General features: G+C 37.3%; 1 protein-coding gene across 2 annotated transcripts in view; it reads right to left on the reverse strand.

The window, feature by feature from the left end:
• Nucleotides 1-9367: 9367 nt before the first annotated feature.
• Slc38a11 (solute carrier family 38, member 11) overlaps nt 9368-15455 on the reverse strand; it is a 45722-nt gene continuing 39634 nt past the window's right edge. For both annotated transcript variants that reach the window (XM_013028366.1, XM_013028357.1), the window contains one exon: nt 9368-9661. In XM_013028366.1, coding sequence (XP_012883820.1) covers nt 9368-9661 — 294 coding nt within the window. The remainder of the gene's footprint in view (nt 9662-15455) is intronic.

A 15455-nucleotide genomic window follows, 5' to 3' on the forward strand; every position in this document is an offset into this window, starting at 1 on the left:
GGTTGCCAAGGAAATTGGGAGGGATTGCTGAATATGTGGAGGGCTGAAGATGCTGTAGGCAGTGGGTTTATGATGCTAGAGTGTCAGCACATTATTACAGTGGAGGTAGGTCATTATGCCATTGCACTCATGTGTGCACCTGAAGGGGGCTGAAAATGTATGAAAGTAGGAAGGAAGCGGGGCTGGGAAGGTGGCTCAGTGGTAGAGTGCTTGCCTTGAATGCATGAGGCCCTCGGTTCGATCCCTCAGCACCACATAAGCAGAAAAAGCCAGAAATGGGGCTGAGGCTCAAGTGGTAGACTGCTAGTCTACAGATGAAGAGCTGAGGGACAGCACCCAGGCCCAGAGTTCAGGCCCCACGACAGACCCTCCCCCCAAAAAAGAAAGAAAGTAGGAAGGATGGGGAAAAGCAAAAGAAAATATAGATAGACTCTAGAGTATCATTAGAGACCTTCCAGAACTTTAAAGAACTTTAAAGTAAATTTAAATAACTTTAATACTTACATAGCACATGAACTGATCCTAGCACATTGGGAAAAATTACAAACTTGTTTAAGTTACTTCATATACAGAAGTTTTACTAAATTCTAGTGTATTTCATGCCAATGTTGGTCAGCTATAAGCTTGGAAAGTTCTTATTTATTTTGGAATGTTCCTTGTGCTGTCAGATACACATAGCCCCATAGTTACAAGGGAAAATAGTGTCTACAGGAAAAGGTCAGGGAGACTTTTTAAAGTAAGAGATATTTGCGGTATTTGCATATGATCTTACAATTTACTGGAATTTATGGGGGTAGGGAATGATGGAGAGTTCAGCACTTGCAGTCTCTTAGACTGACACCTATTATTAATAGATATGATTGTTAAGTGCAAGCTTTTAAGCCAAAATTATTATCCCTTATGAAATCTCTGCAATTTTGTCTATGGAGTAGGGCCTACACATGCTAGACAAATGAGCTATCACTAAGCCATATCTCCAGCCCAGATGTCTCTGTTTCTTGTTGTTGTTGTTTGTTTTTTGTCTTGCCAGTCCTGGGGTTTGAACTCAGGGCCTGGGTACTGTCCCTGAGCTTCTTTTGCTCAAGGCTAACACTCTACCACTTGAGCCACAGTGCCACTTCTGACTTTTTCTGTATATGTGGTACTGAGGAATCAAACCCAGGGCTTCATGCATACTAGGCAAGCACTCTACTGCTAAGTCACATTCCCAGCCCAATGTCTGTGTTTTTAACATGATAAAAGATCAACAGCATGTCAGATATTTTAAGACCACTCTGTATTTGAAACTAGACAAAATTAGTACCTTTGAAAAAATTCCTCTAATCTGTAAAGCAGGTGATTAATCCTACTCACTACTGCTCTAATCTGATTCAGAAAGGCAAGAAAGCATGGAGACACAGCTGTTGTGTGCATAACACAGCCATGTTTGGAAAACTACAATGGCTGAAGAAAAGCCTGTGAGGCCTATAGAATTTAGTTTCAGCTCTGTGGGTTCACTATGTTGGGAAACCAAAGAATCAACTGTTCAATCTGTTTCACCCATCTGGATGGGACAGCTCCTGTGTACAGTATGAATAAGTTGCAGTTTAAAGGAAAGGAGTAGTTTGAAAAAAAAAGTTAATGACACTCAAAATATAAAGGACAGAGGGCCTATATGGCAGGAAATGGAAAGAAAATCAGATGAATTTGATAGTTTCTATTTGAAGGTTTCTTAGGAAGAGAATAGCATTTGTGTCAGAAAAAAGAAAATGGCAAATGTAAGGCAGAGAGAGAGAGAAAGAGAAAAAGAGAAAGAGAGAGAAAGAAAAAGAGAGAGAGGAAGGGAGGAAGAGGGAGAAAGGGATAGAATAGATACAAGATATGTGTGCATGAGTAGGAATTCTAGACATCCAGAAGCACTGGAAGTGAAAAAGGAAGAAGGAATTATTTTTTCATTATTTCAGGAGCTGCAATATGAAGAATTGAGGTATGGATGGTGAAGTCTGCACAGAGAAGCTCCTTGCAACTACTTTAAATCTTCAAAAAAAAAGCAATAGTAACAAGAAATAACTTAGACACTGCATGACATGAGTGATAAAGGACTATGTTTTACATCCAGAGTATTGTGGGGGTTTATAGATGCAAAGCAAAAGATCCCTGGTCTTTGGCAGAATAGACAAGTGTGAAAAAGAAAGTGAGGAGGATTTGCAGAAGTCATAATAGCTCCTCTCAACTGTGAAATATGTTTAAGATCAAGTTTAACCACATCACCTGAGGACAAGGGAGGGATCTTCAGCTGAAATTTAGCTCACACATATAAAACTATTTATTACACTGTTGGTGGGAGTGTAAACTTGTTCAATCACTCTGGAAAGCAGTATGGGGGTTCCTCAAAAGACTAAACATAGAGCTTCCCTATGACCCAGCAATCTCACTCCTGAGTATATACCCAAATGACCACAAACAAGACCATGCCAAAGCTACCAGCACAACCATGTTCATTGTGGCTTTAACCATAACTAAAATATGGAACCAGCCCAGATGCCCTCAGTAGATGAATGGATCAAGAAAATATGACACACACACACACACACACACACACACACACACACACACACACACACACACCAATGGAATTCTATTATTCCTCAGAAAAAATGACATCACTCCATTCATAAGGAAATGGAAAGACTTGGGAAACAATCATATTAAGTGAAGTAAGCCAAACCCAGAGAAACATAGACTCCATGGTTTCCCTCATTTATAGTAATAATTATAATAAGTATATGTCACTAGGATAGTCCTAGCAGAGGATCACAATAACTCAATAGCTACATACATATGACCATATAAAATTATGCTAATCAAAATGAACTCCAAGATAAGGAAACGAGGTTTTTCTTTGTTGTTGTTTTTAATGTACTGTGTGAAGTTGTTTCTTTTTTCTTTCACTTTTCCCCCCCCTTTTGTTTATCCCCTGTTGTCACTGTATTTGATTTTGGTACCCTGTGTCATATATATGCTCTTCTGATTTGGAGAAGGGACAGGGAACAATAATATTGTGAGACAGAGGACAAAGAGTTAACCAATGCAATAGTGATACTCATAAACTATGTTGGAAATGAACTTTACAACTTGAGGGGTAGTCAGGGTGGGGAGGGAAAGTGGGAGAAAAATGAGGGAGGGGGTAACAATGTTAGACAAGAAGTGTACTCATTACCTTATGTATGTAACTGTAACCCCTCTATAAGATTAAATTAAAAAAGAGAAAAAATTATTTGTTCCTAGGAAACTTTCTATCTTAACCAAACATTACTTAATTGCTTATCTCTTCTTTCAAAACCTTACTTTGACAGGTTAGGCTGTCTTCTAGAGCTAGAACCTAGAACATCTCCCAGTGAACATCTCCATAATTAAATAGGCCCACCGGACAAAGTCCAAGAGTTTTCTAGGCCCAATTTTTTATTTATGTTTAAACTTATACTCCACTTGTCATTTCTTATAGCTTATTTTTAAATCTAATTGCATTTCAAATGCCTTGAAATAAAAAAGTACATGGAACCCAAGGACAGATCATTCCATTTCTAGTCTTAGAGTGAAACAGGGTCATTAGAAGGTGTAGCTTAGAAAATTATTTTTAAGACTTAAGGAACATACACCAATTATGTAAAAAATTAAGCCTGAAATTATCTAAAAATCTGCTTTCCTGGGAAAACACATTTTGTATCTTCTTAGAAGATACTTTAATATTTTATTTTGCAGAACTTAAAGAATTAGAGCATTTTCAGGTGTTGGTGGTTCATGCCTGTAACACTAGGGAGTGGGGGTGGGGATCTGAGAAACATGGTTTGAAACCAGCTCAGTCAGGAAAGTCCATAAGACTCCTCTCTTAACCACCAAAAAGCCAGGAGAGCACTTAGACCCTGAGTTTATGAATGGAAGTACAACCCAAAACAATAGAAAATTAGAGATGAGAGTTGACTCAAGTCTCACTGGATTCCTTTTTCAGGAACTGGTCTTTTTCTCTAGCAAAACAAAATTCATAAAATGATAAAATACTTAGCAGCTACTGTGCCTTGGGAATAAAAATTTCCAATATTTTAAAGATTAAATTGCAAAGGAGATATTACTTGAGATATTTTTCTTGAATTGTTACCTGCTGGTTCCTAAACAACACCTGTTTTCTTCATTGCTATGTCATATTACTGAACTGTCTGTCCCAACACCTTAAACACAGTTTGATTTAAAGGATACAGGTAGCTCATGCCTGTAATCCTAGCTACTCAGGAGGCTGAGATCTGGTGATCATGGTTCAAGGCCAGCCCTGGCAGGAAAGTCCGTGAGACTCTTATCTCCAATAAACCACTCAGAAAATCAGAAGTGGCGCTGCAGCTCAGATGGTAGAGCACTTGCCTTGAGCTGAGGAGCTGAGGGACAGCACCGAGGCCCAGACTTCAAGCCCCACGACCAAAAACCAAAAAAAAAATAGATAAAATTTTTCTGATTGGATATAAATTTAAACACAGATTTAGATAAATGCAGGCTGTTGCTCATTCAAGCAAGATATATAAATATCCACTGACAAAAATAAAACTAAGAAAAACATGCCTTAGGTGTCAAGAGGCTTATGATAAAGAAAAATATAAGCCATATTCACTTAGAATATAAACAAGTAAAATGATAAGTTCTGATAAGTGTGTACTTGAGTTATGTTAAGAGTGTGCCCTATAAATTCTCCAATGGTTCCATAATAAAGCAATTGCCCTGCCACCTAAATAAAACCAATTTTATGTAAACCACCTTGTTGTATAAATTTCATATTAATTTGCTACCTAACTCAGTGTCTACATTATAGCTCCAACAATTCAATAAACTATTTTTGTATGGGTACAACTAATCAGTTTATCCTTTATATCATAAATCTCATGTCAGATACTTAGGTGTTGACTATATTTCAAGTCACCATGCCATAGGCTATCAAGAATGAAAAGAACACAATTGAAGCATATTCTGTGTTCTCAAGGACTATTTAGTAGGGTTGCCTAAGCAAGGTTCCTTCATGTAACATAGTTACTAGACTCACACAGTTACAGAGAAGGAGCAAGCTCATAGGGTTGTCAAAGATGATACATCAAAAAAAAAAAAAAAACCTGAAGGTGGATGGAATTTTGATGGAGAGTTTGGTAACTTCAGAAAAGGACATTCCAAAAATGCAGGGACAAAGCAGGAATGTCCACTGAGCAGTGTTAAAGAAATATTCTACTTATGGTGGAAGAAATGCTGCTATCTTTCCATCACAGCAAGTATGACAAATCATTGTGTTGAGACCATGTTATGAAAGATTTGACTTACAGGCTTGAGCGTTTCTACTTTATCCAACCAGCACAAGGTCTCATGGAAAGGTTTTGAGCAGGAAAGGAATATTAGGAATATTGCCAAAACATTGGTTTAATACCATGAGTTTTAGATTGATACACAAATTATTTCGGAGGAAAGAGATAGCCTAAAGGTATAATACTTGGGTTATGCATTTGCTCAGGTGGGAATTAGTAAGAACCCAAATCAAGATTCAAGAAGGGCAGATTAAACCCAGTGAAGTACAGAGTAAACCCAGTGTTTGCCAGTTTGTTTCTGTTTTAATGGACCAATTATATATATAAATGAATATAATGGGAATACCAACGCTAATCTTCATTGTCAAGGAGCAAACATGAATGGAATGATAGTGTCCTATAGAAGACAGAAGCATGAATTCTTTATCTGTACAATACTAGCAAGAACATTGTACATGCCCTACTTTTTAACCTGTTTTCCATTGAGAATTGAGTCCTTGGAATAGTGGGTGTACTTTTGAGTAACTATTGTGTTTCTGGCTTCTCATAAGGCTGTAAAGCTGAGGCCAACTTCCCTCAGTGCTGGCAGGCTTGGAAGCAGACTTGAGCTGAACCACCACAGCTGTGTTGACTTTAGGCTGTAATCTCTGTTTTCCCCTTTGTTCTTAATTCTCCTGACCCTCCCTTCCTGCGTCTTGCTTTTATTTTGTCCAAGCTTCTACGCAGATGTCCCCTTCTCCTACTTTCTTATGACTAACCTCCAGTTTTACTAAAGTGGCCTTGAATCAACTGTGTCAGCATCTCTTGGGAACCTTTAAAAAATGCAAATTCTCAGACTCCACGCTGGAGCACTGAACCAGAGTGAAGCTTGGCAGCATGTGTTTGTTTCAATTCCTCCAGATAACTGTGACACACATATTAGTTTGAAAACCACTGTCAAGATGATAATAACTGCATTCTTTTTCTTTCTCACCTCATCTATGTGTTTTCTTGCTCATAGTATCTCTGGTCCACTCATAGTTATTTTGTTATACCAGGTAAATTCTTCATTCACTTTTTTAGAGTGCATGTACATTCTGAAAGGAGCATATCCATTTGTTGTGGCTATTACCACCCATGAAGTAGTTATAGGTACCCTATCTCATGGCCACTCACTAGTCTATGCGAGAGTGCACAGCACTTGGACTACATGTCCATACCTGTTCCAATCAGTGGCCACTCCTCCCTTTCTGACCAGATGAAGCTGCTTTCTTACCTGAGGCTGCAGCAGATAAACCAGAAGGAAGCTTGTTCCTAAGAAATGTGTTCCTAACTAGGTAAATGTGTACATTACGACTTCAGCAGAAAGTTAGTTGGGATTTACATAGTTGGATAACCTGGATTCAGGAAAGACAGGAAGCAACAAAAGTATCGCTTGACATTACTGGAAATAATCCAGAGACAAGGCCATTTACTTTCTCAGAATTTTGGATATCGTTCTAGGGAGGACTGAAATCAAAGGTTGTAGGTGAAATGGACAAGGATCTCATTCCTAAATTACATAGATGGCATCCAATAGAAGCCAATGCAGCCTAAATGATTGCATTATGGTATGAAGACACTGTTGATTTCTATCACCATCCATTTTAAATGACAAAATACTTTGGAAGTTTCAGTGCACTGACAGCCTCAAACACAAGCTGCATACCTGACAGTTATCTTGTTAGGGACAGGGAAGTGATGGGTTTCTATGGAAATTTACTGAACTAGGGCAGAAAACAGAAGGAAGTGATGCTTTACTTTGTCATGGTGCTTTGTTGTCTTTCAAAGTAGATATAAGTCCCTAGGATTCATTCAAACATAGTAATTCTTGTACTTACTGAGGCTGAGGAATTCATGTTGTGCCATTGATTGACGATAAACAAGTAGTCTTGGTTTTATTAACTTCGTTCAGTTATTACTAGGAGCTCTACTTGAAAACTCAAGGTTAGCATGTTTGAAGCAATGACCAAAGTACAAGATAATAGATGGTTAAGTGCTAAATTATGTGATCCTTGACATATTTCTCTCTGTGCACTCTGAGTAATCTCATCTCTCATGACCTTAATAACTGGATAGGAAATCTTTCTCAGTCTTGGGTAATGTAGGGCTAAAATATTTCACCTATTTCTTACATTCCCTTTGTATGGACATAAACTCCTTTTATAATTCTTTCACCTACATGTGTAAAAATGGCTTATACTTATGGCTCTTAAATAACTATAAAAACAAATTTACAAGTTAAGTATGGGCAAGCTGGGTAGCCAACATATTTTAAATTAGTTCAGTGGCATAGATATTTTATTGAAACAAACGTTATTACCTATATCCTAGGCCTTCTAAGATTGAGGTTCCCTGATATTCTTTATTACTAAACTGTGTGGTGAATTAACTCTCACTTCTCGATCCAAATTGCAGCAACACTATATATATATATATCCTACAGTGTTTTTATTTTGTGTGTGTGTTTGCTTATGAAATGTGCCAATTTTGTATGCACCAACTCTTCTTGTGACATGTTCTTTTTTTTTTTTGTCGGTCATGGGGCTTGAACTCTGGGCCTGGGTGCTGTCCCTCAGCTCTTCAGCTCAAGGCGAGCACTCTACCACTTGAGCTACAGCGCCACTTCCGGTTTTCTGGTGGTTTGTTGGAGATAGGAGTCTCCCAGTCTCTCCTGCCCGGGCAGGCTTTGAACTGCGATCCTCAGATCTCAGCCTCCTGAGTAGCTAGGATTACAGGCGTGAGCCACCAGCGCCCGGCTTGTGACATGTTCTTATACTTTAGAAACAATAAATAGACAGCTATAGTCAACCTGATTGAAATACCAATGAAAAGATGAGAAATAGAGTCTTTAGCAAAAGTTGTGTGTATAATGATACACAATTGCCCTACATACTTTTGGAGATTGTCATAGATATAAAGATATGAAACCCTCATTTCATAAAAGTAGACATTCTCAATAAAAATCAAGGGCATCTCTGGCTGATACAGCTGTTTTCCAAGATAACCCAACAAGAAAGCTTGGGTACTTAAGTCATCAGGAGACAACCAGCCTCCAGCTCTCACTTCCTTTTGGCTCTGTTCAGCTGCCAAGAGCTGCTAGCCCAAGGGTTCGTCCCTCCCCAGGTGCCCACATCAAACATCTGTTGGAGGCAGCAGTATTAAAACCACTATTTCCTCTGAACAGGAACACCTCTGATGGGCTCCATACTCCGTGTAGAAGGGCCAGAGCATTGTCAACTTGTAGTTTTACATCTATTCCCAATCCTGTTTTCCTCCTTCTTTCCCAATGGTTATTTTTCCTAATAAATACCCTGTGTGAAAAACTCTACCCCCATCTGCTGCCAAAGAACTCAGTCAATAAAAGCGTCCATCATCTCTTTAAGGATTGCTACCCCTATCCCAGAGCAGCAAAAATGCCTCTTGTGTAGCCCTAATTCTGACTGTGAACTGAAGAGTCTCAAATTTCAACTTGAGATTGTATATTCCTGCCAGATCTGCAAATTCAACAAGTGAAAATCTGATGCATAACTGGACTTTGGGGCTCATGCTTCTTAACAAAGGGAGGACTGTGCTCATTTTCCAGGGTTTAACTTTTCTCTAAACAAATGAAGTTACCCTTTTTACTGTTGAGATTGTTAATAGTTTTGATTTTCCTCTTCCAATTCTAAAAATCTTTAAAAACATTTGTTTCCTCCTGAAGGATTCATACACAAAGTACCAACTCATAAACACATACTTATTTTGGAGAACAATATATTGGCTCACATATTAAATAAAAGGAAGGCTTTTAATGAGGGGATAGGAGCAAATGAAAAGGCTTCACTTTTGCTTCTTCAATTAGCATTAATGTAGTGAAGTTCTTAGAATAAAATATTTGTTCTGGGTTAAGGTAAAATGTATCTCTCTTCTTTGTCTTCTACTACAGTGAAGATTAAGGAGAAGCAAGTCTTTCTAAATGGCAGTGAAATTTTAATAGCACAGAGACTAGAATGTATGAAAATAAGGAGTTACATGCTTTTTCTTTTGAAGATAGCTTATTGGAAGATACTGCTGTTTAAAATGGAGAGCTGTGTTGTCAGTTGAATGTGAGAATCAGAGGTGTTTGTAAAGGAGAAATTGTCAGGAGAGCAGTAGAACATTTCCTGCCCATGGGTACAGTCCTGAGGATTTGTGATAGCCATGACGAATCCAAAAACCATCACCACAGCTCCGACAGGAAGCATGACACAGGACATAATCTTATCTGAGTGTGTCCTTGGCTCCTCAGACAGTTTCAGATAGCATGCTGAGGGAATGATAAAAATCAGAGGAGCTGCACAGAGAACACCCTGTGGGTGGAAGACAAGAACCAAGAAAATGTTACTGGCTGGAAGCTGCCTTGGGATAGTTTTAGAAAACAAGTCTTTCATTGCATACATTGAAACAATTTTCATTGCAAAAACGTTCAATTGTATGTTTCATCATACAGTTGAATCAAACAAAATTTGATATAACATTTTTAAAAAATATTTTACATAAACAAAATATAGAGAGAAAAATGGCAAATGAAGGGCTTCATATTTTGAAACTAGACTTTCCAGGCAGTGTTTAAAAGACTAGACAAGAACCGCTGGACTCACAAAGAAAATAATAATTCCAAAGTAAATTTAGAAGTCAAGTTTTCCTTTTCCAATGGAATACTTACAAATGAAAAAAGTAAAGAATATCAGTACATCAGACATTAGAATAGAGGATCAGAAAATGATTTAGAATGCTGTAGATGGCAAGACTCATTTTGGCCAACTTGAAATCTCACACTTTTTCAGTTGTGTCATCTTTCTTATATTCTCCATTCAAAATCATTGTGTACTTTGCTTTTTAAACTTTAATGGTCTACTTTCCCTATGTGTATAAATGGAGAGTTTTAGAAAACTGTATAGGCATTTGCCTTTTCTCTTTTCCCGGGCTTCTGTGACAGTAGGGTCTGGGTATGTGAGTAAAGAAAACTAACCCAAATTAGAATATCTATATCCCTTCCTTCTTCCTTCCTTCTTTCTTTCCTTCCTTCCTTCCTTCCTTCCTTCCTTCCTTCCTTCCTTCCTTCCTTCCTTCCTTCCTTCCCTCCTTCCTTCCCTCCTTCTGTTTTTGCAAAGTCTCACAGACTTGGCTGCCTAGGCTGGTCTTCCAGTCATGATCTTCAGATCTCAGCCTCTTAAGTAGCTAGGATTACACGTTTGAGCCACTGATTCCTGGCTTCTCTATTCTCTTTCAAGTTAAACAAGATATATTAATTGCCCTGGAAAACTGAGAGCAGTACTAATGGTTATAACTTGTACACTCTTACCCCATTAGTCATGTGTCAATCCATCTTAAAGGAGAATATGAAGATTAAAAATAGTAATAACTTGAGGGAATGAGTAGGGATGGAATAGACTGGGGGATAATGATGAAAGGGGTGACACTGATCCAGATAAATTGATACGTTAATTTGAAAGACCACGGAAATGTAATTTTTTAATTACAAAATAACAGAACTGTTTGTTATAGAAACCTCAAGTTATTGACTTCAAAGGAAGAGTCTTTCTACTTAAGTAGGGAAAATTCTCACTAGAAATTCTGCAAATGATACATGTTAAGATTAAATGCATTTTGTTTAATATATTTTTTCTAACCATGTCTAGTATTATATACTAAATAAAATATAACATTGACAAAAGTATATTAAAATTGATGACGTTATTTTCTCATCTCATAAAAGTTTTAAGATCAAATTTTATTGTTATATTGAGTGTATAACATGTTATTGTTACAATACTTAAATAAATGTATCTTATCATCTCACCCCCTGTTACTTTGTGTGTGTGTGTGTGTATGTGTGTGTGTGTGTGTGTGTGCACGTGCACACGCTCACACGCACATGTGTGTTCAAGTCTTGGCCCTTAAACTCAGGGCCTTGGAGCTCCTGAGCTTTTTTTGCTCAGGATTAGTACTGTGCTATTTAAAGCACAACTCCACTTGTGGCTTGTGGCTTTCCAACGATTAAATGGAGATAAGAATCTCTTAGACTTTCCTGTCTAAGTAGCTTCATATCACAGTCTTAAGATTCACCCTCCTGAATAGCAAGGATTACAGGCATGTGTGAGCCACGGGTGCCCAGCCATAGTTACTTTTATATATGGCAAAACAACAGTTAAAATCTACTCACTTAGCAGCAATGTAAAATATAATCTACAGTTTTTTTTTCTTTTTTTTTTAAGTTAGCTAATGAAGGTGATATACAGAGAAGTTACCTTTCATCAGTCAGGTAATGAGTACATTGAATTCATTTTTTTGGGGACAGTGTCACCCCTTCCCTCTCTCTCTCTCTCAGTTAAATAAATTTTAATATACAGTTTTTTCTTTTTACTTTTTTTATCTGTGCTGGTACTAGAGCTTGAACTCAGGGCCTTAGCACTATCCCTCAACTTTTTCACTCAAGGCTAGCACCTCGATTCTACTAAGTAGCTAGGATTACAGACATGAGCCACTGACACCAGGCTTTTAAGACAGTTTTATTAACTGCAATACTCAGGATTATTTTTATCTTCAAGTACTGTTCAAACTTTTTCACACTATTTTCATAGATTCTTCCCAGGGTTATCAATCAAAGCAAACTAAATTTAAAACTAGATGATATAAAATAGTACATTGCACATTAAATAACTTTAAAACAACTATTTTTCCTAATGACTCAATTTGATAAAAATTACTGCTGTATATTTCATACTAAGTACCATTTCCAAGCCAGAATGATTTCAATAATATACTTTAAAATATTTTACAAAATCAAAACAAAAATATAGAGAAATGACAATTAATGGCTTAATATTTTGACATCAGACTGTTCAGGGAGGACCAAAAAATATGGGGAAGAATAGTAGTGTTCACATTGTCAGGAAAGTATTTCTACAGTAAGAGACACAAGAACTGGAAAAATACGAGTGTGTGCCAAACTGTGTTCTAAATTTAAAGTACACAGACAAGATACTCTGCATTCATTTATACTTGAACACAATTGAATATCTGTAAAGATATACTGTAAGCAAAAGGTTAGTTGTCAAAGGGCTACAATTAAATGAATTAAAGGTTCTATATACTCTAACAGAACACTTAGAATTTATAGTGTCTTTTCAACTTATGAGAAATACCATAGAACTAATCTGTGGGTATCCCTGAAGAATTCTTCAAATGACAAGAGTATTTAAACCCATGTCCAGGGGGGTTATGTTGTCTTTTCTTTGTAGGTGGAGTAGATGAGGCTAGTGCACCTGAAATGGCCATGTGGGATGATGCCAGCAGGAGAGAAGCTACACTGGTCACTGAAGGACACTGTTCCCAGTCAGCATCAGACATCCTTTAGACTCTTCCTAGCCTAGCTTGCTGGGCAAAGTAGAACAATGGTGGTTTATGTTATAATTTTTAAGAGTTGAGAAAGTAATGATTAGAAGAAAAACTAGATAGTTGGTTATCTTGTTTAGATACTATTTACTCCTGGAATACTTGTAAGCTCAGTTTCACTAGAAGTTGTTGCTTGATATTATGGTCATTGAGAAATAATGGTACAATTCCACAAGGCCTATTCTCTAGGAAGCATTTGGCTCCCTTGAGCTATTTTATGTAGAATTGTTTGAGGATGGACCACTAGCTTTGGAATGATGGTGTGTGTGTGTGTGTGTGTGTGTGTGTGTGTGTGTGTGTGTTGTGTGTGTGTGTGTGTGCTGGAGCTTGAACTCAGGGCCTGGGTGCTGTCCTTAAGCCTTTTCATTCAAGGCTAGTACTCTACCATTTGAGCCAAAGCTCCAATTCTGCTTTTTTATTTTGGTGTTTTTTGGAGATCAGAGTCTCGTGGACTTTCCTGCCTGGTTGGCTTTGAACCTCGATCCTCAGATCTCAGCCTTCAGAATATGTAGGATTGCAGGGGTGAGCCACCGGTGCCCAGCTGGAATGATTTTTAAAAGTGCTTGACATGTCATAAAACCACAACTGTTATTTAAGGAGGCAGTACAATATTTCCCTGTGTACAAAGACACATCATTGCTATCCATTGCTTATGCTAGCACATTTTGAAGTTTACAACAACAGGGTGGTCTTTTTTTTTTAACCAATAGTACAGATTGAAAAAGTGTCTGGATTCTGCCTGTATGGAAACTCCTCATATGATACAAAGGCTGTACAAACTACAGGAATAAGAAAATGCTGATCGAAATTTCTTGTAAAGTTCAACTTTGTAATCCCTTCGGATTCATGATATTTATTCCTATATGTAAATTTAAAAAAAAATCAAGTTCCCTAGTTCAGGCAGTCTTTGGCAAGTAGAATGTCTCGCTAATGGTGATGATTCTACTTCCTTGCCTGGGCTCTCTCTGGGCATGGGCGGGCCATGTCCCTTCCATGAAAGTAGCACACAACTCTTTGTTGGACTGCTTACTATGGTCACCAGCAGCAGCTGTCTCATTTTTTTTCTCTTTGTACTGCTGCAAGTGGAAACCCATAGGGCCCAATTACTGCAGATGCTTCTTTTCTCTAACAGCTGCACCATGCCAAGTCTCAGGCCTGGAATATCCAAAATGGGTCTTACATTTAATTGGTTTGCTTCTCAAATGAATCATGTAAACCTGTGAGAGCCTTTACATTGGGAAAATGTGTCAATGTTGTCTGCTGCTATGAAAATAATTTTAGAACAGTCCAGAGGTTTTAAATTTGTTGAATAAACAATATAATCCAAATAGTATAATGTGTATTTTCAGCTTTACTATATAAGAGAATGAATGATCTAATTTTACATCTGACTCTAATACATGTCCTATCTGTGAAGGTCATTGTTCTATGTTATGAAGTCACACAAAAAGATATTTTTTATCTTTTTAAAAAAATTGTTGTTGTGTGTTTTTGGTTCTAATGATTGAGTCCATGACATTACATATACTGGACAAGTGTTCTACCATTGGCGTACATCTGTAATCCTTAGATTTTTGAGACATGGGCTGGCTATGTAGACCAGGCTGGCCTTGAACTCATGATTCTCCAGTCTCTACCTCCTGAGGGCTAGGATTATAGGCACACCCTACAGGGCACATCACATGATATATAATTTTTAAACTGGATGAAAAAGAGAATTATTCTACATAATTTAGTAACTCAGACTTGAGATAAAAGATCTAAAGACCTATGTTTAAATCTTGGTCTTCTCCTTTCAACTAGGATGAGCCCAGATTTTCTACTTTTTACCAGTTTCTCTATAAAGTTAATTGATTAAAAACCCAACTATGTTATTGTTTATAGTAAAAGATTTTATTGATGGAAAAGTCAAATTATTATAATGATTTATAGAAAATAGAGAATCCTACAAATTACTTTAAATTAATTTCACATTTGTCATGAGTTCCAAGATCATAACACATAATTTAACAGTCTTCTTTGTTTAATGTATATGTCTATACAAGTGTGCCTTAAAAAAATCTAAGAATGTAGAACCATATCTTAAATCTTAGAATTGTATCCACTGCCAGTGCAGATATTGGCATTGAAACTGATAATATTAATCTTTGATAACTTTCTAATAATGATTTTCTCTTCATTACAAAAAAGTTTTTCACTTGAGTGTAAGAGGGAATATTTAGTGTTATTTTATGCTGAAAGTTTTTTGTGTATGTGCCATGAAGATTAGCAATTAATTCTGTAGAAAGCATTATTTAAAATTATGATAATGTCTCATTCCTAAAATATGAGCAATATGTATATGTTTGGTTAACTAAAAGGGAATACAAGTTTTTCATGGCTTTAAAGATGTGGTGAGTGTTCAGGCAATTGATTAATCTATTTTCTTTCAATAATAGTGTGTATGGTCAAGCATGCCTATAATCCCAGCACTGGAGTGTTGAGGCAGATGGATGGTTAGCCTGAGCCACATAGTGAGGCCTTGTCTCAAACAAAGCAACTGATTCTGCAACTTTAGAAAACAAGCTAAGAGCAAAATGAATTTGTGAACTGAAAATATGCATTTCATGGGGGCTGGGAAGGTGGCTCAGTGGTAGAGCACTTGCCTTGCATGCATGAGGCCCTGGGTTCGATTCCTCAGCACCACATAAGCAAAAAGAAAAAAAG

This window comes from Dipodomys ordii, unplaced genomic scaffold (assembly GCF_000151885.1).
Source record: "Dipodomys ordii isolate 6190 unplaced genomic scaffold, Dord_2.0 Scaffold5, whole genome shotgun sequence".
NCBI classification, from domain to species: Eukaryota; Metazoa; Chordata; class Mammalia; order Rodentia; family Heteromyidae; genus Dipodomys; species Dipodomys ordii.